At 37.5% G+C, this 27,200-nt stretch overlaps 1 protein-coding gene across 2 annotated transcripts; it reads left to right on the top strand.

The window, feature by feature from the left end:
• Positions 1-1,618: 1,618 nt before the first annotated feature.
• Positions 1,619-25,799, top strand: LOC107590658 (histone deacetylase complex subunit SAP130-like). 2 transcript variants are annotated; one of them, XM_016279555.1, is made up of 22 exons: positions 1,619-1,646; positions 2,402-2,512; positions 2,962-3,233; positions 3,720-3,884; positions 3,995-4,115; positions 5,370-5,494; positions 6,511-6,635; positions 6,736-6,880; positions 9,788-9,878; positions 9,965-10,069; positions 10,531-10,672; positions 10,966-11,084; positions 11,876-11,997; positions 15,948-16,110; positions 16,284-16,461; positions 16,576-16,674; positions 19,192-19,547; positions 19,861-20,115; positions 20,926-21,051; positions 22,900-23,003; positions 23,868-23,981; positions 24,954-25,799. In XM_016279555.1, exons 2-22 carry the CDS (start codon positions 2,416-2,418, stop codon positions 25,110-25,112), a joined length of 3,183 nt encoding a protein of 1,060 aa, XP_016135041.1. In that variant the 5' UTR covers positions 1,619-1,646; positions 2,402-2,415; the 3' UTR covers positions 25,113-25,799. The 2 variants fall into 2 exon arrangements, with proteins under 2 accessions (XP_016135041.1, XP_016135042.1); XM_016279556.1 differs by lacking the exons at positions 15,948-16,110; positions 16,284-16,461 and adding exons at positions 12,334-12,511; positions 12,631-12,633 and having other exon boundaries at positions 11,876-12,160.
• Positions 25,800-27,200: the final 1,401 nt, after the last annotated feature.

Below are 27,200 nucleotides of genomic sequence, written 5' to 3'. Positions count from 1 at the left end.
CCTTGATCAGACTACTACATTTTATTAGTTTCATAGATGGTGCCACTTGTAAGATTCTTCTGTCACCTGTGGTTCAGCTCACTTGTACAAAACATAATTCACAGAATAAATTCACAAAATTCTACCATTTGTTCTACTATGAAAAGTGATGTTAAGATTATGACCCAGATGGGCTTTAAATGATCTCATTGGGAAAAAAAGAGAAGGAATCTGTTGAGGAAGATACATAAATGTTGTAAAAGTACTACTGTTGCAGTTGTTGCTGCCAAGGGTGGCACAACCAGTTATTAGATTTAGGGGGCAATTACCCTTTCACATAGTGGCAGGCAGGTTTGGACAGCTTTTTTCCTTTAATAAATGAAATCATTATTTCAAAACTGGATTTTGTATTTACTCGGGATATCGTGGTGTAATATGAATTTGTTTGATCTGTACCATTCAAGTGTGACAAACATGCAAAAAATAAACAGGAAGGGGGCAAAAACTTTCACACCACTATACATCATGGATACTTGTTGTAAGATGAAGTATGTAAGATGGGAGACATCCTAAAAAAAATAATTAGGAATAAGATCTTTTGTTTTGTTTTGTTTTTTGAGGGCAACAGAAAATTATAACTTGCTCACCTTAGTCTACTTTCCCCTGTGAAATTATCCAGAAAAAAACAATGCAGTCTTTGTGCCCAATATAGACACAGCAGATGGAAGATAAGACCGATGTATTAACTTGAATATGTGAAGGTAGGGTCTGGCTCTTTAATAGCCTACACATGCCTATGTGGTTTAAATCTTCAACGCCTGTACACACAAAAATAATACGTTTATATTCATTTCTATAAACGCAATCTATGGAGATTGTGGAAAAAAGAAAAGAAAAGAAAAAAATAGCCTTAGAAATAAACTAAACAAGTAAATCAATACATGACCATTCCTATTTTTCTTTAATCATTCCTTTATTTCTGTTGTTCTATTTTATTCCCTTTGCGGAACATGATAAAAGAAAGAGAGAAAAAAATTTAATAAGTAAAATGAATGAGAAATTGGAGATAATTTGAAATATGGAATAAAAAATTCAAAAGACTGAGTCAAGTCTTCAGTCAGATTAAATTTCATCTAATATTTTTGCATTTACCCAAACATTATTTTTTTTATTTACTTACAAATTTCATTATGTATATACTTATTGTCATATAGAACATTGTAGATGTATTTATTTATTTATTATTTTGTCGTGGAATCGTGTTAATGATCTCTACCTTTCTCGGTCTCTACACATATTTCTACACACACATTTTTTTTGAAAGACAAATATATATATATATATATATATATATATATATATATATATATATATATATAATTTTTTTTCTTAAACATTAAGAAAAATTAAGACCAAAAACATAAGGGGGGGGGGAAACAATAACTTGGGGCTCGTATCAAAGTCCCTTTCTTTGCTGAAATGGGGGTTTTATTTTGAAATCGTTGGCGCCTATCCGCCATTTCGTGTTTTTTGGTTGATGCATTATTCACACTATGGAGTGGGAAAAGCTTTAGAGAGAGAGAGCGAGAGAGAGAGAGAGAGAGAGCGCGGGAGAGAGAGAGAGAGAGAGAGAGAGAGAGAGAGAGAGAGAGAGAGACACACACACGGTAGTATTTACAATGTTTCTTATGTTTTCCTCATAGGTCTTATTTGTATTTGTACTACATTTCATATTGTTGTCATGCAAGAACCCCCATACTTCCTGCATATAACCAGCACTTTATAAACAGGTTCTCATTAGCTTTTGTCAACCAGCAATAACGCCTCTGTTTTGATCTGTAACATCTATTCTTTTATCGTGGCTTGTTGACTGTTTGTATGATCACTCCAAAAGTGACATTGCCATCAGCTAGTGCTTATCGCGCCTTAATAACAATATTTGAAGTGTTGGTGGATATTACTTGGTAAAAGAGAGCGAATGGAGATTAATGTGTGGTCTGTGCAGTGCATCGATCGTAGTTTGCTGTTGGTTTTGTTCGATCATGTGCTTTGTTTGCAAATAAATGCTGTGGTCCGTGTCTAAACATGAACTATCATACATGTGCCACACTGAACTCTAGAGCTGGAGTCTCAAACCCTAACGTTACTCCTGAATGGGCCCACCATCGTGCATTTTACAACCAGCCCTAGTTAGAGACGCACCATAATCATGTATTCTAAATCTCTGGGGTTGCTTGAAGAGTACAGTTAAGAGTATAGCTGTAAGTAAACTCTGCTGCACAGTGGCCAGAAGCAGGATTTCACACTTCTGCTCTAAATCACACTCTACTCTCCAGTTCTTTTTGAGTTGTGATATTTGTCCTTGCCCTATAGTACATGAAGATATTAAAACTGTTCAACTGTAATTGGTCTTTTCTGACAGATAATAAACACAAGATGAGTTCTCAGCAGTTTCCCAGAGCTGCTCTGCCTCCTTCTGGAGCTGGACCGGGTCAGAGGTCTACTGACAGCAGCATCCTAGGCACACAACCAGGTAGGAGTCCAGACCATTTAGTTGCAGATAGGGTTGTCACTATCAAAGTGCCTGTGGTTGATATCATAGCGAAAACTAACAACTAAAATTAGCTAATGCTGTTGACAAAACCCCCTTGTTACAAGAAAGCCATAATCAGTTACTCTAATTTTTTTTCTGAACAAAATTGCAGTTGCGATTAATAAATAAATAAATCCAGCTGTGCTTGTTTGTAGGGCTGCACAGTTTGGCCAGACATTTGAGGTTGTATATCAATAAGGCTATAAAATAAAATAGTATTAATAAATAAAAAATACTAAATAATAACAAAACAAGAAGTATTAATATTGTAGTATTTCACTGTAAAATAAATGTTAAATTATTTAAGAAAAATAATAATTGTATTTTACGTTTCAACTGAAATATGACAATATTAATATTTACCATTACTTCTAAATAATGTGTTGCAGTAGGCAGTGAAGACAGCAGCCGTGAAGTGGATCACTCTCAGGATGCTCCGCCTGGCAGCAGCAGTGGCAGTGCAGGTGGAATTGCATCGTTCCGTGATGATAAGCAGGAGATGGTGGTGGTCAGGCCCTACCCACAGGTCCAAGCTCTAGGCCAGCCTCCTACTCTGCCCCAGCATGTGCCTATCCAGCCCAGCCCTCCTGTAACTGTGGCCACCCCATCAGTCCAACTACTACAGGGCCAGCAGTCCAGTGTCAGCGAGGGATCAGTGAAGGTAACTTCATTTCACTATCTTTGCTTCTGTGATTATGTGCTTATTTGAAATGATCAATTCCATTAAAAATGATTTTACATCAACTTCATCTTGACATTTTGTTCAGGGAGATAGGGACAAAGCTAATTCTTAAACTTATTAAAAAACTTATTAAATCACAATCCACATACATATTTCACAACATTTATGAATTATGATATTATGATACACCACACTGACAAATTTAAATCTATTGATCTAAAACTAAAAAGTTAGTCATCTGAACTAAAAAAGTAGTGTACTTGTTTGCCCAGAAGAAATAAAATGTGAAAGATTCTGGAGATCTGTCCATCCATCCATCCATCCATCCATCTATCTATCTATCAATACACACACACACACACACACTTTTTTTTTGGATACTTTAAATGCTAGTTTTGAATCACCTTAACTTTTAGGCAACTTGAAATCGCAAATGATTTTTTTGTTATGATGTTAATTCTGCAGGCTGCCCTGAAGTCACTTATGCCCAGCCGTCTTATAGCACCTGCTCCAGCCGTTAGCCAAGGTCATATACCTGTTCCAGCCAAAGTGTCTGGACATATCACAGTTCCCCTTGAGAGCAGCATTGCTCCAGCCTCTATACCAGTGGCAACCTTCGGCGGTCAGCAGGTATGGGCACTATCACAACGATGAACTACTTGACTACGACAGGTTTCTTTAGATTACACACAGTGTGCTTACTGCAACAAACATTTTGCGATTAAATAATGTTTCTCCAGGGACAGAGTAACCTGCATCAACTAATGGCCACTAATGTGCAGATCTTCAGGGGCAGTGCACCTGCACTACAGATCGCATCTCCTGCTCCTCCCCACACTTTCACCTCCCATCTACCCAGAGGTCAGCAATTTCTTTCATGCAAAACTGACATTATTGCATAAAGGGATAGTTCACCCAAAATGAAACTCTGTTCATCTTTTACTCCCACTCTTGTCATTCCAAACCTGTATGACTTACTTCTTTTTTGTAGAACACACAATAAATTATTTTAAGAAATGTATAGGTGTTTATTTATTATTATTTATATATATATATATATATATATATATATATATAAATAGAAGTCATGGTCACCAAAACTGTTCGGTTACCAGCGGTCAAAATATCTTTTGTATTCTGCAGGAGAAAGTAAGTCATACACGAAGGCGAGTAAATGATGACTGAATTTTATGAAAGAATGTCTTTTGTTTTTTGTTATTTAAAATGTCACTTGCTCATTTTTACAGTTTTTCAAGATCTAGAATCCAGCATGGTGAACATGATTTCATCAAGTGCAACGTGTTCCTGGATCAACATCCTTGTTGATCCTGGAACAACATTCCAATCAACCAATGAGAACTGAGGGATAAGTTTACAGGAAATGTCAATTTTAGCCTTACAACCAGAGTTAGGTTCTTCTACACCCTTGTTATTCAACTATCATTTCCCTCTGATTTTAGGGATACATTATGGTTAGGTTTAGGGGTAGGGATAGGGTTAGTTCTATGTTTTTGGTCAATACTGTTGACCCAGGATCAACAAAAAATGTTTTTTTGTGTTTACATTTTATTTACACATTATTTTTATGCTCAAATCATAAAATAAAATGTATTTTTATTTTAAGCAATACAGTTACTAAATATAAAATATTCAATTCACTCACCAAGAGAGAAAGAGAGAGTGAAGTCACATGGAACATATCACAATGTAAAGATCATAATTGTAAAATGAAAATTGACGTTATCAAAATGCACGGCAAACAAGTATATGACCTGTTTTTCAACTGTATTTAGCACTGAATTTGGCTTTTGGAATAACATTGTGTATTTACACACTGGATTTGTTACTTTTACAGTAGTTAGCTAGTCTATTACAAAATTTCCTTTTAAACCTAAATTAAATTGTGTTAATTTACATCCCTGTGTTGAATTGTATAATAATGTCACAAGTAGCTTCGTGCTAAAATAGATTCCAAGTGCTATTCTTGCGCTTGTGAAAAATGACACAAGTCACCTTTATGTGATGAAGGTGAATTTTCTGGTGTGTTTGTGTTTTTGACATGAATTGTAACCTACTGTAATAGTGTAATATTTGTGCTTGTGTTTGGTGTTTCAGGCGCAGCTGCTGCAGCTGTCATGTCTAGCACTAAAGGCCCTACTGTTCTCAGACCAGCCGGAGGAGGAAACGCAGGCCCTAGCCAACCTGCAGCTGTGCAGCACATTATACATCAGCCTATTCAGGTGCAGAAGCTTCGCAACTTACTGATCACATACAACTAGACACAACAGTCTGCTCGGATCTAAACAGCACTTAAAGTAAATGTCATGTTTAGAGCCTTGACCTTTTTGACTCCAAGGCCCCCCCAATGTCCACAATATTCATAGGCCACTATGACTTTTCCAGTTGTTCATGATTTATTGGAAAAGGATAAAAAAGTATATATTTTTATATTATTTTATACCATAAAATGTTCAAGAGCTTGCTATAACTACAAAAATGTATGTTCATTATAAAAAAAAGGCATATGGAATTTTGTGATTTTATTCATTTACGTATGCAGTTACATATGTTAAAGGGGTCAAATTATGTGATTTTTAAGTGTTCATTTGTCTTTGGAGTATTACAAGCTGTTTGTGCATATATAAGATCCGTAAAGTTTCATAAACTAAAGTCTCAAACACCAAAGAGATATTCTTAATAAAAGTTAAGACTCATCCACGCCTCTTTCAAACACGCCCACACGTCTACGTCACTGTGTGGGGGAGATTTGCATAACACCGGCCAAATGTTTACGCAAAGAAAGAAGGCATAACTTTTATTCTCGCTGTAGTATTGTTGCCGCTGTCATGTCGTGGAGACGTTGTGTGTTTCCAAATATGGTAAGGGGCGTAACATTTCCGTCACACACTAGAGGTATTTGGCCAATCACAACGCACTGGATAGCTGGCCAATCAGAGCACACCTTGCTTTTCAGAACGATGAGCTTTGTAAAAATTGACGTGTTTCAGAAAGGCCCCGTCATATGACCCCTTTAATCATAGGAAATTTGCAACAACAATGTTCAGTACAACAGAGAAAACCATATGTATATATTTGCAAGCCATAAAAACATGCATAAGCAGGCCCTGTTATTTAGTAGATTTGCTGTTGCTGCCTGATTGCACAGTTGTGAAAGGGATATTCAAAAACTATGGTTTATAGATCTGCAATATCTTTTTTAGTTCTTTATATTTACCCACAGTGTCTATATTCACAGTCTCGACCTTTAGTAACCACCTCGACTGCTGTTCTGCCCACTATGGTGGCTCCCATTCCAGCTGCTAGAACCCAGTCCCCAGTCATCAACACCCCTGTCACACATGCTGCAGAGATGGTTCATGGGTAAATGATTGTATCTCTTTGCTCTTTTAACTGATCATATCATTATACTGTCAAAATACTGTTTGGTGTTATTCCAATAATTTTGAATTTGCATTTTTAGGCGACCAGTAACCATTCACCCTCCACCAACCTCCATCAACATCCAGCGTCCCCCCACTCCCCGGGACACTGCCACGCGCATCACCCTTCCCTCCCACCCAGCTATTGGAGCCCAGAAGGCCCAGCTGCCTCACACCGTCACACAGGTCAGTCCTACTATGAGCCTATAGATCTAAAGTTATGTAAACCAAGGGTTTTCAAACTTTTTAAAGCCAAGGCCACCAAATATTATGATCCTCTGCAAGGCAATCTCTTCCTAAAATACAAAGGCAGCTACTTATTGGGCCTTGTGTATAGACACTTTTATACTGTATTAGAAAAGATATAAGGCATGATATTATGAAGACGGCATGTTGTTTATAAAATTGTAAAATCATTTTTAATTACATTTTTTATATTATTTTTGGTTACACTTTATTTTAAGGTTTCTTTGTTACATTGTAATTGTACATTTAAGTACTGAGTAATATTAATTAACTACATGTACTTACTATATGGTTAGGGTTTGGCTTAGGGTTACTTGCGTATTATTATGTATAATTAATTGTTATTATAATAGTAAGTACATGCAGGTTTGCCAGATTTTCAAAGCAAAACCTGCATAATTGTGTTCGAGGGGGTAAAATAAAATATATTTTTGGTGGGGTAGCCCTGATTAAAGTCACATTCCAGGGGCTAAATATCACGTTATTGGAGTCGCTTCAACCCACGGCGGCAACAGTGTTAAAGTAGCCCAATTCCGCGGGAAACCACGGACTCGGCAACACTGACTACATGTAACGTGTGTAACAAATACACCTTAAAATAAAGTGTTACCAATTTTTTTGTTTGAAAATTAAATATCATTATTATTAGAGTAATTACTGTTAGCAGGGCTCGCAAAATTTCAAAATCGCTGGTAGCCCTTCGGGCAGACAATCTTCAGATTTTGGTAGCCCAAAATTAATTTAAGTAGCCCGAATAAAAAAAAAAAAAAGACATCAGCTGAACTTCACTGCGGACAAATCATCATGATTAAAAACTTCAGTGATTGCTTTTTTTCTTCAAATGACAAGTCAAGAGAGAAGGGGTGCAACGGATCACAAAACCCACGGCTCGTATTATATTGCATTACCATATCAGATTTTGAGTAACAGATCGGATCATTTTGCAGATGAGCAAAAAAAATATGGTTCTTTATTATTGAAATAACAGAATACTTCTTTGATACCACAGCAAAAACTAGTAGCATATAGGGATGTAACGATTCACTCAACTCACGATGCAATGCGATTCACTATAATTGCATTACCATATCAGATTTTGAGTAACAGATCGGATCATTTTGCAGATGAGCAAAAAAAATATGGTTCTTTATTATTGAAATAACAGAATACTTCTTTGATACCACAGCAAAAACTAGTAGCATATAGGGATGTAATGATTCACTCAACTCACGATGCAATGCGATTCACTATTCTGATTTCACAATACAATTTTCTCACAACTTTTCTTTTTAACAAAATGAGATTTAAGACAAATTATAAATAAAAAGCTGTCCTTTTATTATTTCTCCAACAAAATGCTGAACATTTCTTTGTGAAATTGAAATATGTCAAATAATAAAACTAACAAATTTTTAAACAAATCCCAAATCAAATAAATAAATAATACACATAAAATAAATCTCTTCATATAAACAAACTAAGGCTTTGGCTGTGCTTTTTCCATTTAAAATCAGAGGCAACCACTGCATTTTAGTCATGATCCAAACAAAGATGCTAAATACATGTTATTTAGATTGCAATTAGATTGTATAATTTCGAAATTTGAAGCAAAAACAGAATGGTCTGATTTTAGCTTTGTGAATGAGACGCAAATGTCACTCTCTTACAGCAGGTGGCGCTTATAGAACAGCAGGTATTTATAGGCTGCTGCCCCTTTAAGACCGAATGCACGGATCCAATATAATGATGCACTTGAGATTTTTCACCACTGTTTACGTTCACTTAAGCCATAACAGACTGTGTTTATGAGAATACTTGCCGAGACAGTTATTTTGAGATAATTTTGTGTGTATGTGTTCATTCAGATGCAAGGATATGCGAAAGAGTAATCAAATCTGTGTACGCGCGTTGTCTGAAACGCTCTCTGTGCGCGCTTTGAGTGAGGGCGCGCAGCTCCGAATGCGCGTGAATGGTTTAAAACACTTGAATGTTTAAATCGGCAAGACTTAGAAACACGTGCATACGATCAACTGTGATCCGTTTTACCCCTACAAGCTAGTGAACAATGCAAATCAAGGAAGGATTTTTATATCACTGTTCAAGATAGCCCGTCAGGCAGGGCGGTAATACATTTTGGTAACCCGACTGGAAAACACAATAGCCCCGGGACGTCGGGCTAGTGATTTTGCGAGCCCTGGTTAGAGTAATATTGATATATAAATCTTTAAAATAATAAAAACAGATAGGATAAAATTTCTTCCTGGAAAACAAAATGTGATTAATCACAATTTCTGAGTAAGAATGAAATTGTAATAATATAAAATTGGGTACATGTGTTTAAAATGATTAAACATTTTAATTAACATCTAGCATCCCTAAACTCTTCTCATCCCTAAACAATGCATTTGGTACATTTCTTTATAACAGGGATCCTCAAATCTGGACCACGAGATCCACTTTCCTGCAGAGTTTAGCTGTAACCCTAATCAAACACACCTGAGTATGTTAATCAATGCTAATCAATGTCTTTGGGATCATTAGAAAATCACGGGTAGGTGAGTTTGATCAGGGTTGGAGCTAAACTCTGCAGCGCATTGGCCCTCCAGGGCAAGATTTGAGGAGCCCTGCTTTATAATGTTGCATGAACCCTCTTGTTGGCCACTTGGAGGTCCCTGGACCCTATTTTGAAATCCTCTGTCTTAAAATATTTATTGAATCAGTTAGTTCTGCATATCCAGATTGTATTTCAGCAGGATATTCAACGCTTTTGCATTAGAATGTTATAGGGTATTCTTGCTTTAACATAATGCCACCAACATTCTTTCTTTTACTCGTTTATGTCTGCAGAAACCGATCTTCAACACTGTGACCCCAGTTGCCGCCGCCACTGTAGCACCTATCTTAGCTACCAACTCTGCTTCATCAGCCACCACTACAGGTTACTTTTTCCCCAAAGGTTATTCACAGACAAAACATTTCCATGTGGTTCATAACTTTGTGTAAACTCTGTGTACCCTAAAACAGGCTCTTCACCACATACTCAAATGACCAGTAACACTATTGTCACCATGACAATGGCCTCTCACTCCTCCCATACTACAGCTGTGACCACCTCTGCCATCCCTGTCGGTAAACACAACCCATTCACGTGTTTATAGCATTCAAGATTATTGCTACTTTTTGTTTAAAGATTCTGAATCAAATCAGAAAAAGGTTTGAGTTTCAGGGCTGAGAATGAATGTTTAATGTAACCCTGTGTCTACACCAGATTCGAGCAGCGCGACAAGTCATTAGAGCCCATTATAATCAGCGATGCAAATCAATCCAAATTTGGTCGACCAAGCCTCTTCTCACTGACTAATGTTTGGTGGACTATTAGTGGGCAGCCCTAGTCAATTATTGTAGTGAGGCAGCAAACAGGATGCAGATTTAAAATTCATAGTTTATAAGTTGATAGTTTTTTTGATAAATAGACTGATATTTTGCATGATGGATGGGTCGGTAGTTTGTTTAGATAAATTGATTCATTCATTCTAGGATTAGAACTGACTCTGTTTTTCATTCTTGCTTAATGTTTCTGACCTCTCCAGCTAAAGTGGTTCCTCAACCGATTGCCCACACTTCCCCACGCATCCAGCCAGAGTACACAGGGGAAAGAACAAACCTGATTCCCATCCCAGGTCATCGCTCTTCTCCAAACCCTGTCACCATGGAGGCTCGCAGCGATAACAGGTGAAACTTCTCTAAAAACTCCTCTTGTGATGGTTAAGCTCTGGCAGTTAATCGTGAATTAATCGGGAGTGGTGTCCAATCCTGCACCTATAGGACCACTGTTCTGAGTTTAGCTCCAACCCCGATTAAATGCACTTGCACCAAGGTAATCAAGGTATTCATGATGTAACACCTTCAGGAGCAAGATTGCACACCCCTGAATTAATTCAACTAAACCAAAGCAATCAGTTATTAATTATCAGTGAATTGTGTCATGAAGCTTGCCATGTTTAACCGTTTGTGTTCTTCTGCAGGCCGTCAGTGCCAGTGCAGTTTCAGTACTTCTTACCCACATACCCCTCATCCCCATATCCTCTAACCCACACCTACACCCCCATTACCAGCTCGGTCTCCACCATCCGCCCTTACTCAGGTAAACGCAACCTACCAGAACCTCTGTGATAATATCTAAGGGCCTGTTTACGTCTGGTAACTTCATGCGCTTTCTCTGATCGGATAGCTATCCGATTGTGAAAAGATCAGTTGTAAATGCCCTTTGAAACGCTTTCGAGACGGATTTCCAGCCGATGGCTCAAACCACTTCAGGAGGTGGTCTGGGCCGCATTCCAGATGAAACTGGACAAGTGTAAATGCATCTGGTTGTTGAAACCACATACGTATATTTGTTAAAATAATGAACGTGTGAGCATGTTAATAGGCTACATGATATGTTATAGTCAGATATGACTCACTATAATCATTGCCACGGATGAGTATCTATTCAAAAATCCAACGCGCAAACTGAAACTGAAAGATGCAGACACTTATGTAGGGGAATTACAGGGAACCATAGTCCACAGTTTCGCTCAACACACAATCATCTTCATTAAAAGTAGTGAGACTAGCTTATCTTTACAGTTCTGATGCCACACTCTCTTCTATTGTGGTCTTTGATCTTGAAATGAGCTGATAGTGAATAAAATGAAGTGCTTATCTGTTGCTTTTGTTGACGTGAACGCCATTAAATTTGCATATAGCGTGGGAATTAAAGATCGGATTTATATCCGTTTTGCAAAGACACATTTATTTAGCCTAGTGTAAATGGAAACGTTTTAGCAAATCAGATAGATATTTGATCAGCGAAAACGCATGAAGTGACCAGGTGTAAACAGGCCATAAATGTTTTTTAGACCTCCAACCAAGACTCTGTGCTTTATTTCTCAGTCACGGCTCCAGCTCAGAGCTCAGCTCTTCCTGCTCAGGCAGGTGTTGGTGTGGCCACCACTGTGCACTTGAACCCCATGCAGCTGATGGCAGTGGATCGCATCGGTCTACAGTCTGCCCAGATCAGCACTCAGAACATTCAGTCAGCCTCTATGACTGCTCAGGGCATTCAACCTGCACCAATAGGAGTTCAGGGGCTGCATGCCACTGCACCAATCAGCACCCAGAGCGTACAGCAGGCTCCAGTCGCCACACAACAGCCACAGTCAGAAGCAAAACCACCAGGTAAGTTTAGCGAAGCCCCATTCCTTTCAAAGATATTCAGAAACTTTGATTGGAAAATTATTCTTTTTTAAATCCAAATTTTTTTTTTTTAGGTAATATCAAAATGGATTATCTAAAAGGGAATCTTTGCCTGATCAGATATTGTGCTTTATGAAATCTGTTTTGTTATACAGGTGTTGTTTTGGCTGAAAGTCCTGCTTTTGTCACAAATCCAATTGGGAGCACTTTTAGTGGCACGCAGCCTGTCACTACGATGGTGCCGACACACCCCCAGGGGGCGGCTACAGGTGCACCCACACTTGTCTCCTCCCCCCGACCTAGCATCCTTCGCAAAAAAACTGTGAACGAGGGGTGAGTCAGCTCAGCAGTTCCTGAAAAGTAACCCAGTATCATGTGTTTCCGTCTTTAAAAATAGAGTTGATGTTGATAAAATAGTGTAAGACCGCTGTTGGGGTGTATTTCTAGGGCAGTGCGTAAAAGTCTGATCCCAGCGCAGCCAAGTGAGCATATCGCTGGCCGAGTGGATAGTGGGATAAGGCTCTCAGGATCCCCTCGCCCAGCGGGGTAAGCCCTGCCTGAAGATCCTTCGTTATCCTAATAAAAATTGGACAAAAGACAATGTTCCTAACACAGGGTTCCCACAGTCCTGGATGAGCGTGGCCTCCAGGCCTGAGAATGAAAATGCTATTTATTTTTCAAATGCATGTTATAATCTATTGTTAATGATTAATCTATGTATATTTTTATTTATAACTTTTTTTTTACTTTGATTTTTTAATAATTTTTAATCAAAATATCATAACTGGACCTTCCAGTAAAATTGATCATGCTGTCTTGGCATATACAGGATGTCCCCAATTATTTAGTCCGCTTAAACCATGTCCTTGCAAACAAGCATTCATTTGCCTCCATTTTTGAATGCAAAAACCCACACCAATGAAAATTCCAAAACGTGCCCATCTACGTTTTTTCCCCTCTTTTTCATTAAAGCTGCAGTCCGTAACTGTTTTTGTTTGAAAATATCCCGAAATAAATGTTTGAATAAGTACATAACCAGTGTTGAAAACATCCTTACCTTAGCTCGATTCACAACGGTTAGCTTATAGGTCTAATAATGTTTTCTATTTTGAGTGGTACGCGTAGGTTTTCATGGGAAGTTCGAGCATGTCGACGTCATTACATCACATCACATCTGTAAACATTAAGAAGTCGTACCGGCTAGTAGGCTATATCGCATGTGAGGATACTGCAGGTGGCGGATCGTTTATAGCCTGGAATAATTCAATTTATCATTTTGATGGCGGATTGTAATCTGGAAAGTATTATGTGTTTATGAAACAATGAAAAAGTATATTTCAGTTTTAAATGTGCATCTGATCAGAGATATCCTACGTGGGATTGCAAGTTTTGTGTTTCAAAGTGAATCAGTGCTAAGGAAGAATAATTTGCTTTTTGGGTTAAAATAATAATAATAAGTTTGAATGTTATGGCAATTAGAGATTAGACTGTATGGAAATTGAAATCTACATGTAATGCTAATACACACTATATACACGTAGTTACGCAATGCTGATGTTTATAATAATAATTAATATAATAATATATTTATGAACAATGTATAACAATAATAAAAATTGTTGCCGTTATTATTAGGGATGTAACGATTAAGCGCAAGCCGGTTGAAAATCGATTCAAATATGTGGCGATTCAAATCAGTTGAGATGCCAAACAAATCGCGATACAATTGGAGTAGGAGTTTATATGAATGTACTGTATGTGAGGGGAACTGATTGTCTTTAGAAAAATTTACGTGGTATTTTCTTTTCATCTTGCCTCTGAACGATGCATATTAATGTTCATAAGCACAGCTCTGCTTTGTTTACAGCGGTAACCTAGAAAACACTACATCATTGCTGTTCATAAGCGCCACCTGCTGGCAGAGAGTGAATTTGCGTCTCATTCAGCTCATCTGCTGTTTTGTTCAGATATGTTTTATGTAGTATAGTTTCACAAAACTAAAGTCATACTATTCTGTTTTTGCTTCAAATTTCTAAATAATACAGTCTAATTTAGATTAAAAACTGCTCGTGCTGTATGTATGCTGCATCCTTGTTTGGATGATGATTAATGATTAATGCAGTGGTTGCCTCTCATTTTAAATAAAAAGAGCACTGACAAAGCCTTTTTTTATATGGAGAGATTTATTTTGTGTAACTTGCTTATTTGATTTGGGGTTTTGTTATATTTCAGTTTCACAAAGAAACGTGCAGCGGTAGCCTAATAAAAGGACACCTCATTTACGGTGTAATGTCTTCAATCTCATTTTGTGAAAAAAATCGTGAGAAAATCTAATCGTGAAATCAAAATCGTGAATCGAATCGTGAGTTGAGTGAATCGTTACATCCCTAGTTTTTATGTGATATGAGCTAAGCGATCGTTAGATTTAATCACCATTGGTAGCGCGATTAATGCTTTTTTCCTCAGTTGGTCAGAACAAAAGTGGCAGACTTGTTACTTTGTTCAGATAACAATATCCAGTGAAAATTCTTATTTGGGTCATACTTCCAAGACGTAGGCTAGAGTCTGTGATTCCGATGTACAGTATCCAATGTACAGGCACACATACACCTCCTCAAAACATTAAGATTCATCCACACTAAGGAGCCGTGCCGACGCACAGCCCACGTAAAGAAAATAATTCTGCAAATAACCGCACTTGCAGGTTTCAAACAGAGATGGGAGCAAAGAGGCAAAATTTATGGATTGCAGCTTTAATCATTTACACTCAGATGTATATCACAATGCTGAAGAAACGATATTTCACTATTTCTGTTTAAATTGCGTCCGAGCAAGGATATGGAACAGCCATGGACATTTCTTCATAGTTCAGTTCTGCAGTATTTCCTCTGCTGGAAATTACAAGAAATTGGGTGTGACTGCTATAAAATGATTTTTAAAATTCCTGATGGAAAAATCAAATGTGGGAACCCTGTTAACAGTGCATGGAATCTGATTGTCTAAAACTGGGTTTATGCATGCAGATCTGAATGTGTAATGTGCTTCCGCTCTTTCTGTAATTAGAGTGAAGCCCAAATCTGATGTTCATGTTGCAATGGCGCCCCCAGTCATGGCAACCGTGGAGGCTCTTCCGAGTCACGGAGGTGAGCAACAGGCACTGTCCACTCCTACCCAGCATCACTCACAGGCCATTCCCACCCTTCTGGCTCCACCAGCTCCAACGCTTCCCTCTCAGCCCACTGCCATTCTTTCAGCCCTGCCTGCAGCCATGGCTGTCACTCCCCCTGTGCCTGCCTCCATGGCCAATGCAGTGGCTTCTCCCACTCAGCCAGCGGCCACCAGCACTGCTGCCCTGAGCTCCACCCTTCCAGAGGTTAAAGTGAAACAGGAAACTGAGCCAATGGACACTAGACAAGCAGGTAGGAGTGCTTGTCAAAACAGGAGTCCACATATTGCTATACGGTCATAACAGCTATAAACAATTGACCTTATGATATTGGTTATTTAATCATTCCTGCTGTTTTTCAAGGGTGGGTACTCTATTTACTGTATGTCCATCAAACAAAATTACATACCTGATGATTTTGGAATAAATTACTTCAAATGCAGTTTTACGGTACATAGTTTATTATTGTGCAAAAAGTATCAGGTTATGTTTAAATACAAAATATAAAGGTGGAATATGAGAAAATAATGAAATTACAATATATTTATGAGTTTTCTTTTTTGCAGTGCCCATGGCTTCTTTTTCAACAGGTCCTCTGCCCAGATCAGCACTCAGAACATTCAGTCAGCCTCTATGACTGCTCAGGGCATTCAACCTGCACCAATAGGAGTTCAGGGGCTGCATGCCACTGCACCAATCAGCACCCAGAGCGTACAGCAGGCTCCAGTCGCCACACAACAGCCACAGTCAGAAGCAAAACCACCAGGTAAGTTTAGCGAAGCCCCATTCCTTTCAAAGATATTCAGAAACTTTGATTGGAAAATTATTCTTTTTTAAATCCAAATTTTTTTTTTTTAGGTAATATCAAAATGGATTATCTAAAAGGGAATCTTTGCCTGATCAGATATTGTGCTTTATGAAATCTGTTTTGTTATACAGGTGTTGTTTTGGCTGAAAGTCCTGCTTTTGTCACAAATCCAATTGGGAGCACTTTTAGTGGCACGCAGCCTGTCACTACGATGGTGCCGACACACCCCCAGGGGGCGGCTACAGGTGCACCCACACTTGTCTCCTCCCCCCGACCTAGCATCCTTCGCAAAAAAACTGTGAACGAGGGGTGAGTCAGCTCAGCAGTTCCTGAAAAGTAACCCAGTATCATGTGTTTCCGTCTTTAAAAATAGAGTTGATGTTGATAAAATAGTGTAAGACCGCTGTTGGGGTGTATTTCTAGGGCAGTGCGTAAAAGTCTGATCCCAGCGCAGCCAAGTGAGCATATCGCTGGCCGAGTGGATAGTGGGATAAGGCTCTCAGGATCCCCTCGCCCAGCGGGGTAAGCCCTGCCTGAAGATCCTTCGTTATCCTAATAAAAATTGGACAAAAGACAATGTTCCTAACACAGGGTTCCCACAGTCCTGGATGAGCGTGGCCTCCAGGCCTGAGAATGAAAATGCTATTTATTTTTCAAATGCATGTTATAATCTATTGTTAATGATTAATCTATGTATATTTTTATTTATAACTTTTTTTTTACTTTGATTTTTTAATAATTTTTAATCAAAATATCATAACTGGACCTTCCAGTAAAATTGATCATGCTGTCTTGGCATATACAGGATGTCCCCAATTATTTAGTCCGCTTAAACCATGTCCTTGCAAACAAGCATTCATTTGCCTCCATTTTTGAATGCAAAAACCCACACCAATGAAAATTCCAAAACGTGCCCATCTACGTTTTTTCCCCTCTTTTTCATTAAAGCTGCAGTCCGTAACTGTTTTTGTTTGAAAATATCCCGAAATAAATGTTTGAATAAGTACATAACCAGTGTTGAAAACATCCTTACCTTAGCTCGATTCACAACGGTTAGCTTATAGGTCTAATAATGTTTTCTATTTTGAGTGGTACGCGTAGGTTTTCATGGGAAGTTCGAGCATGTCGACGTCATTACATCACATCACATCTGTAAACATTAAGAAGTCGTACCGGCTAGTAGGCTATATCGCATGTGAGGATACTGCAGGTGGCGGATCGTTTATAGCCTGGAATAATTCAATTTATCATTTTGATGGCGGATTGTAATCTGGAAAGTATTATGTGTTTATGAAACAATGAAAAAGTATATTTCAGTTTTAAATGTGCATCTGATCAGAGATATCCTACGTGGGATTGCAAGTTTTGTGTTTCAAAGTGAATCAGTGCTAAGGAAGAATAATTTGCTTTTTGGGTTAAAATAATAATAATAAGTTTGAATGTTATGGCAATTAGAGATTAGACTGTATGGAAATTGAAATCTACATGTAATGCTAATACACACTATATACACGTAGTTACGCAATGCTGATGTTTATAATAATAATTAATATAATAATATATTTATGAACAATGTATAACAATAATAAAAATTGTTGCCGTTATTATTAGGGATGTAACGATTAAGCGCAAGCCGGTTGAAAATCGATTCAAATATGTGGCGATTCAAATCAGTTGAGATGCCAAACAAATCGCGATACAATTGGAGTAGGAGTTTATATGAATGTACTGTATGTGAGGGGAACTGATTGTCTTTAGAAAAATTTACGTGGTATTTTCTTTTCATCTTGCCTCTGAACGATGCATATTAATGTTCATAAGCACAGCTCTGCTTTGTTTACAGCGGTAACCTAGAAAACACTACATCATTGCTGTTCATAAGCGCCACCTGCTGGCAGAGAGTGAATTTGCGTCTCATTCAGCTCATCTGCTGTTTTGTTCAGATATGTTTTATGTAGTATAGTTTCACAAAACTAAAGTCATACTATTCTGTTTTTGCTTCAAATTTCTAAATAATACAGTCTAATTTAGATTAAAAACTGCTCGTGCTGTATGTATGCTGCATCCTTGTTTGGATGATGATTAATGATTAATGCAGTGGTTGCCTCTCATTTTAAATAAAAAGAGCACTGACAAAGCCTTTTTTTATATGGAGAGATTTATTTTGTGTAACTTGCTTATTTGATTTGGGGTTTTGTTATATTTCAGTTTCACAAAGAAACGTGCAGCGGTAGCCTAATAAAAGGACACCTCATTTACGGTGTAATGTCTTCAATCTCATTTTGTGAAAAAAATCGTGAGAAAATCTAATCGTGAAATCAAAATCGTGAATCGAATCGTGAGTTGAGTGAATCGTTACATCCCTAGTTTTTATGTGATATGAGCTAAGCGATCGTTAGATTTAATCACCATTGGTAGCGCGATTAATGCTTTTTTCCTCAGTTGGTCAGAACAAAAGTGGCAGACTTGTTACTTTGTTCAGATAACAATATCCAGTGAAAATTCTTATTTGGGTCATACTTCCAAGACGTAGGCTAGAGTCTGTGATTCCGATGTACAGTATCCAATGTACAGGCACACATACACCTCCTCAAAACATTAAGATTCATCCACACTAAGGAGCCGTGCCGACGCACAGCCCACGTAAAGAAAATAATTCTGCAAATAACCGCACTTGCAGGTTTCAAACAGAGATGGGAGCAAAGAGGCAAAATTTATGGATTGCAGCTTTAATCATTTACACTCAGATGTATATCACAATGCTGAAGAAACGATATTTCACTATTTCTGTTTAAATTGCGTCCGAGCAAGGATATGGAACAGCCATGGACATTTCTTCATAGTTCAGTTCTGCAGTATTTCCTCTGCTGGAAATTACAAGAAATTGGGTGTGACTGCTATAAAATGATTTTTAAAATTCCTGATGGAAAAATCAAATGTGGGAACCCTGTTAACAGTGCATGGAATCTGATTGTCTAAAACTGGGTTTATGCATGCAGATCTGAATGTGTAATGTGCTTCCGCTCTTTCTGTAATTAGAGTGAAGCCCAAATCTGATGTTCATGTTGCAATGGCGCCCCCAGTCATGGCAACCGTGGAGGCTCTTCCGAGTCACGGAGGTGAGCAACAGGCACTGTCCACTCCTACCCAGCATCACTCACAGGCCATTCCCACCCTTCTGGCTCCACCAGCTCCAACGCTTCCCTCTCAGCCCACTGCCATTCTTTCAGCCCTGCCTGCAGCCATGGCTGTCACTCCCCCTGTGCCTGCCTCCATGGCCAATGCAGTGGCTTCTCCCACTCAGCCAGCGGCCACCAGCACTGCTGCCCTGAGCTCCACCCTTCCAGAGGTTAAAGTGAAACAGGAAACTGAGCCAATGGACACTAGACAAGCAGGTAGGAGTGCTTGTCAAAACAGGAGTCCACATATTGCTATACGGTCATAACAGCTATAAACAATTGACCTTATGATATTGGTTATTTAATCATTCCTGCTGTTTTTCAAGGGTGGGTACTCTATTTACTGTATGTCCATCAAACAAAATTACATACCTGATGATTTTGGAATAAATTACTTCAAATGCAGTTTTACGGTACATAGTTTATTATTGTGCAAAAAGTATCAGGTTATGTTTAAATACAAAATATAAAGGTGGAATATGAGAAAATAATGAAATTACAATATATTTATGAGTTTTCTTTTTTGCAGTGCCCATGGCTTCTTTTTCAACAGGTCCAGCTCCATCCCTCTCCTCCCAGGCCTCCACCCTGGCCATATCTACTCAACCCGGAGACCTCCTGCCTGGGGCCTCTCCAAGAAAAAAACCCCGCAAACAGCAGCATGTGATCTCCACTGAGGAGACGGAGATGGTGGAGACCAACAGCACAGACGAAGAGAGAGCTAGCAGCCGAGCTTCAGGAAACAGACCTGGAAGACATGAGTCTCCACCTAGGGAATATGTTGGTGAGATTATCCATGGATATATATTGTATACCTTTTGGAAATCATTAAAAAAATATTTTATAGATGCAGTCTGCACCATGCAACAAAAGTCACAAAACTGACATTAATGTCAGAAACATAAAAATAGCTGATTATGTAAAATTGCACTAAACAGGTATTTTTTTCTGATAAATGAAGCAAACTGTTGATCGTTTAAAAATAAATAAATAAATAATCACACCAGTGTAAGTAATCCTGATTAATTGCATCTAACAGTAAAATAATTGTTAAAATAGCAATAAAATGTGTAATCGTAAATATATTTTCACATTGAATATCAAAATTAATGTGAAAACAGTATAAAGACAGTATTGTAAATATTTGTTTAATTACCTTTTTTAAGTATTGACTGAATGCCAGTTTTACTGATACTGATTCCTTCATTACTGTAAATGGATTTATTTTTACAGAACATTTAAAACATAATAGCAACTATTAATTTAAGTAAACGTGAAAACAATATTCACATAAATTAATTAGAATAAATTATAATAAAGATTCATACACATGTAATTTCTTTAACAAAACTGTCAACATGAACGTGATTTAATTTTTGAACTATCTGCTTTAGCATTAGAAATGGCTTATAAATATGAACAATTTGGACTCATTGTTTCCTTCGAAAAGTTTACTTGCACCAAATATAATTTTATATATTATATGTTATTTTTATTAGTTTAATAGTTTGATATTGGTTAGCAGTGCAAATTTGTAATACCCCCAAAATGGGTGTACACTTGTTCAGTTGTATTATTGGTTGTATTAATGCAGATGAGGACGGTGTTCGTTATGTACCAGTCCGCCCCAGACCTCCCCTTACTCTGTTGCGCCAATACCGTAACCCATGGAAGGCTGCCTATCACCATTTCCAGAGGTACAGTGACATCAGAGTCAAAGGTAAGTACCTTTTGAACATGTGTGCTTGCTCAGTTTTTCCTTGCTCTTTTTAAAATTACGGATGCACCGATACCATTTTTTCAGATCCGATCCGATACCAAAAATTCTGAGTATCAGCCGATACCGATACCAGAACTGTTTTTTTTTTTTAAATCAATGTAGAATTTCTATACCTCAGTGTGTTGACCTGATCATCACTGTTTTGTGTGTTAAACACAATCTACTAAATATAGACAACTTAATTTTAAAGAAAAATAAATGAAAAAATATATAATCATAATCTATGACAAAAATACTATTATAACATTATTTAGTGGGGAACAAATAAAAGTGAATAAGTGTAGGACTGAATCTGGTAGCATGTTACACATTGCTCTTTGTATTGTTGTAAAATACATTCATGAAAAACAAGTAAATATTTTTATATGTAAATATATTATTATATTATAGACATTCCTTTTAAATGTATAGCACAGTAATGGAGGCAGCAGCATATGATAAATAGGACAGAACAAGAAAGGCTATTAATAATCTTTCATTGTGCAAAAGTATTATAATACGAAAGGCTCCAATACAGAGCGGCACGAAGCGCTTATGCGCATCCCGTGCACAGAATGATGCACTTGAAGCAACACGGAGTCACAGCACGTAGCATAGAAAAGTTCAAAGCTCAAAGTGAAGAGATATTGATGCGTTGTGTATTAAATCTTTGCGATAGTTTGAGCCTTTTCTTTTAACAGTTTTAAATTTCAGTTACTGCTCTCTTGGAGAGAGTTTCATCGTCTTGACTGTCGTAACCGAACGCGACACGCAGTTTGAATGCTGAATGGAGGATGACAGACAGCCGCATCGGAGAGAAGAGTTTCCATGAACTTGACTTAAAGGGGTCCTATTATTCTTTTTCACTTTTTCAACTTTAGTTAGTCTGTAATGTTGCTGTTTGAGCATAAAAAAGATCTGCGAAGTTACAAAGCTCAAAGTCCAATTCAAAAGGAGATATTTTATTTAACAGAAATCACTGTTCAAAAACTACAACGAATGACTCGTTTGGACTACAACGCATATTTTCCGGGATTTGTGATATCACAAATACCGACGAATGGGACGAGACCTGGTTGAGCTGCACTAGAGAAGGCAACGAGTGTTATCACTATGTTGGAGACACGCTAGCTTTCCCAAGGCAGATGAACTTAGAGTGGTTACAATCATCAGGGTTTAAATCACGCTCAAATTGATTAGATTTTGACGCAATGTTTACTCTGAAGCTCTCAGGCGGCTATGGTAAGGGGCATGACAACACACACTGGCCCAGCTAACCAATCACAGCACATTTCGTATTTCAGAAGGCTGGCCTTCATTTGATACAGGAACTATTCAAGCCGTTCATGCCAGACTGGGGAGAGAGGTGTTGTAATAATGTAAAATATGTGAAAAATAATGTGTTTTTTGAGCAACCTAGTATGAGAGCCTGTTCTAGTACACCCCCAAAACAAAATCAAGACTTTGTAAAAGAACATAATAGGACCCCTTTAAATATTCATCTGTACCTCACATTAAACTATGTAACAGCTCCAGAACACTTAGAATATAGTGCACAAAAACTTTATGGTGCTTTATAATGTTTTTGTGCCTTTCGTGGGGCTTAACAATAACACAGAATACTATACGCACAATATCGAATTTGGATCGGTCTCGTCTGACCGATACATGATCCAGCAGAAAATGACCGTATCGGAGCCGATACCGATATTGAGTATCGGATCGGTGCATCCCATTTTAAAATATGATTATAGTATTGAATATGGTCATATTATATGAAGCAAAACCATCTCACTACTGTCTCCTCAGAGGAGAAGAAAGGAAGCCTTCAGGAAATGGCCAATCAGAGAGGAGTAGCATGTCGAGCTCAGGGCTGGAAAGTGCACCTGTGTGCTGCACAGCTGCTACAGCTGGTGGGTTCTGCAGCTGTATTTCAGTGTCATTTCCACCAGAAGTCTCTACAGTGGCTTAATTAGAGTTTCACTGTGTTTTATATATATATATATATTTATTTATTTACAACCTACTACTTGTTTCACTTCTGTTTCAGTTTTTATAACCATTTCTTACTATGTGTAAGTTGTTGTTTTTTAGCATGTATGTTTGACAGTGTTATTTTTTTAGGATTACTGATAAACTACTGTCATTTGATTTGTATTATTTGTATTTGTTATTTATTTTAATTTGAGCTAAATTATGTCTAAATTTATTATGTCTGTATAGGTCTTTTATTAAGTTTTAGTTTTATTTAATTTGAGTTATTTTAATACTTCAGCAAACTAAATGAAGATGAAATAATATACAGTGGGTACGGAAAGTATTCAGACCCCCTTACATTTTTCACTCTTTGTTATATTGCAGCCATTTGCTAAAATCATTTAAGTTATTTTTTTTCCTCATTAATGTACACACAGCACCCCATATTGACAGAAAAACACAGAATTGTTGACATTTTTGCAGATTTATTAAAAAAGAAAAACTGAAATATCACATGGTCCTAAGTATTCAGACCCTTTGCTCAGTATTTAGTAGAAGCACCCTTTTGATCGAATACAGCCATGAGTCTTTTTGGGAAAGATGCAACAAGTTGTTCACACCTGGATTTGGGGATCCTCTGCCATCCCTCCTTGCAGATCCTCTCCAGTTCTGTCAGATTGGATGGTAAACGTTGGTGGACAGACATTTTTAGGTCTTATTATGCTAACAGCCCGTTATTGATGCAGTTAATGCTGCGTATAGATAACATTTTAATGAATTTCTTCCTTGTTTGGTCACAGACTAACTTGGAGCATGATGTGTACAGCCGGCTGACCACCCTGCAGGAAGGCCTCATCCCAAAGAAGAGAGCTGGAGCTGAAGATGACCTGCACCGCATCAATGAGCTCATACAGGTTATTATCTCAACAAAACCTACCTATGGTGGCCCAGTAGTGCACAACACAACAAAATTAGCAAAACACAATGCAAACAAGCTACATTAACACAACAAAATTAGCACAACACAATGGAAACAAGCCGCAACAACACAATAAAATTAGCACAACACAATGGAAACAAGCCGCAACAACACAACAAAATTAGCACAACACAATGGAAACAAGCCGCAACAACACAACAAAATTAGCACAACACAATGGAAACAAGCCACAACTCAGCAAAATTATCACAACACAACAAAATAAGTCCTATGCGTTGTGCTGTGGTGATTTCATTTTGTTGTGGTAATTTAATTGTGTTGTGCAATATTGGGCCACCATACCAACCCAGCTTGAAAGAGAAATCCTGATTTAGCACCTAAAATGTACACTTCCTCTTATGCATTCATAATTTTTTTTAACCTGAAAACAAAATGCAACAGAACATAAGGGTCTCTTTAAATGTAAAATATAAAAATATTTATAACATTATTAAGTAACAAGCGATTCATTAAAAAAATATATATATTTTAAACACCTAAAATTAAGTCATCATTTACTCACCCTGGTCTGGTTCTAACTTTACACAACCTTCTTATATCCTTCAGACCACAAAAGAAGAATTTTTGAAAAATGTAACGCTTTAGCACTTAAATGATTTTAGCAAATGGCTGCAATATAACAAAGAGTGAAAAATTTAAGGGGGTCTGAATACTTTCCGTACCCACTGTATATATTGAGACTGGTGACCAACATCAATCTTTTTAAGAAAGACCAAAAGTACCAAAGAATTGTCACATGCAACACATGGAACACAATTTTGTTTCTCCTTTAATAACAATCCTGAATTTGATGCAAAATTTGACACACATATTTAACAACTTCCCCAAAACCCATAACAACTTTACTGTAAATGCATTCATGACCTTTTGACCTGACTCTGTCCAGGGCAACATGCAGCGCTGCAAGCTTGTGATGGATCAGGTGGCTGAAGCTCGCGACACCATGATGAAAGTACTGGACCATAAGGACAGAGTTCTGAAGCTGCTCAACAAGAACGGAACTCCCAAGAAGAGCTCCAAATTAAAGCGCAAGGAGCGGGCATAGATGCCACTCCATGGTCTTAATCTTTGTCCTTCAGCATAGTCGAACACAGGAATGCTCTTCAAAAGCTGGACCTGTCATGGTTTATCAGGTTGCTGTGCACAATCATCTACTTACTTTTACAGTCTCAAAGAGAGAGAAAGATGATCGTAAACAATCAAACTGTTTTTACAGGAACTGCTGCTTCCTGTGGACTGTCAGACTGTCCATTGGTTATGAGGCAGCCTGGTTAGCCAATGCTTTTTGTTTTTCTCCTTAAGTATTCCATTTTAGAAGAAACATTTTGTTGTCTTATTTAGTTTTTTTTAGTTGTAGAGGCAATGCTTTTTCTCTAATGGACTTTAAAGATCAGAAAGGTCATGTTTGCTAGATGTAACTTTTGTATTTAGTTTGAATCACACCAAGTACACACTGCGCACATTCTCACCGGAGATGTTAGCATGCTAGCTTTCCATGTTTTGGTGCCTTGTAACATGGGCGAAACTGTGGGATTTTTTTTGTGTGTGAAATACAAAAGTTAAAGTTAATCGCTTCCAGATTAGCCAGAAATTAAGTCCACACTGAAAATATAATAGTCTTGTACTAACCAGATATGATGCCCTCTAACCCTTCTAGTTTTTTTCATCACTGTAAACATTCAAGCACTATAGTGACTGATGATAGTACAAAGCAGTGAAATGTGTACTTGAAAGAATCCATATAATTATGTGAATTTATATTATAAGAATGTGTGGATTTTTTATGTTTCAGTGTAAGAAAATTGTTCTTAATGGAAGTGATTAGTGGAAGTGGTTTTCACCGAGTCATTTTTTGTGCTGTTTTACAGATATAATGTTGTTCTGAGTTTGGATAATAATTGAGATGTTTTTTTGTACATTCTTTTTTTTTTCATTCTTTTATTTTTCTGTGTGTACTCTATTATGTGCTACTGCAGTAAAACTGGATACATTTACAAAGTACATTTGATACTTAATGCACTTCACCAGACTTAAAATAGATAAAAGACCGATAAAAGAACAGACAGATAAAAGAACTTAAGAAGTTCGATTTTAGATTTTGAATATAGTCACAGCTGTAAATGTTTTTATCCAAAGTGACTTGCGTTGCTTTCAAAGTATATTTTATTAGTTCTTGCTTTCCCTGGGAATCAAACCCCTCACCTTTGTGTCGTTAGTGCCATTACAGGTGCATCTCAATAAATTAGAATGTTGTGGAAAAGTTTTTTTCATTTATTTCAGTAATTCAACTCAAATTGTGAAACTCGTGTATTAAATAAATTCAATGCACACAGACTAAGTAGTTTAAGTCTTTGGTTCTTTTAATTGTGATGATTTTGGCTCACATTTAACAAAAACCCACCAATTCACTATCTCAACAAATTAGAAGTTGGTTGTGCATCTTTTTCTTCCACACTTTTTCTTTCCACTCAACTTTCTGTTAACATGCTTGGATACAGCACTCTGTGAACAGCCAGCTTCTTTGGCAATGAATGTTTGTGGCTTACCCTCCTTGTGAAGGGTGTCAATGATTGTCTTCTGGACAACTGTCAGATCATCAGTCTTCCCCATGATTGTGTAGCCTAGTGAACCAAACAGAGACCATTTTGAAGGCTCAGGAAACCTTTGCCGGTGTTTTGAGTTGATTAGCTGATTGGCATGTCACCATATTCTAATTTGTTGAGATAGTGAATTGGTGGGTTTTTGTTAAATGTGAGCCAAAATCATCACAATCAAAAGAACCAAAGACTTAAACCACTTCAGTCTGTGTGCACTGAAATTATTTAATACACGAGTTTCACAATTTGAGTTGAATTACTGAAATAAATGAACTTTTCCTCGACATTCTAATTTATTGAGATGCACCTGTATGTACAATTTGAGCTCCAGGAAGTTGTTGGGGATCTTTTTTTTTTTTTTTTCTTTCAACGGAACCGATGAAACGTCAGATATGCAGCAGGAAATCTGGCCTGCTCTTTCACTAGTACTCTTTTCATTTTCCACATTGATCAAATATATGTTTCTAATATTCTGAAGATGATCGTAAAATGTCTACCATTTTCATCCATTTTCAAAAATTACTTGGTAGTCTTTA

The sequence above is a fragment of the Sinocyclocheilus grahami genome, unplaced genomic scaffold (genome assembly GCF_001515645.1).
Source record: "Sinocyclocheilus grahami isolate Dianchi unplaced genomic scaffold, SAMN03320097.WGS_v1.1 scaffold131.1, whole genome shotgun sequence".
Taxonomy (NCBI): domain Eukaryota; kingdom Metazoa; phylum Chordata; class Actinopteri; order Cypriniformes; family Cyprinidae; genus Sinocyclocheilus; species Sinocyclocheilus grahami.
The sequence above is the reverse complement of the archived record's forward strand: the minus strand, read 5'-3'. Positions and strand labels throughout refer to the sequence as shown.

Coding starts and splice junctions, on each gene's coding strand:
- LOC107590658 (XM_016279556.1), top strand. CDS start 2,416: ATGAGTTCTCAGCAGTTTCCCAGAGCTGCTCTGCCTCCTTCTGGAGCT. Junction 21,052..22,899: donor CAGTGACATCAGAGTCAAAG/GTAAGTACCTTT, acceptor CTGTCTCCTCAG/AGGAGAAGAAAGGAAGCCTT. Junction 23,982..24,953: donor GCATCAATGAGCTCATACAG/GTTATTATCTCA, acceptor GACTCTGTCCAG/GGCAACATGCAGCGCTGCAA.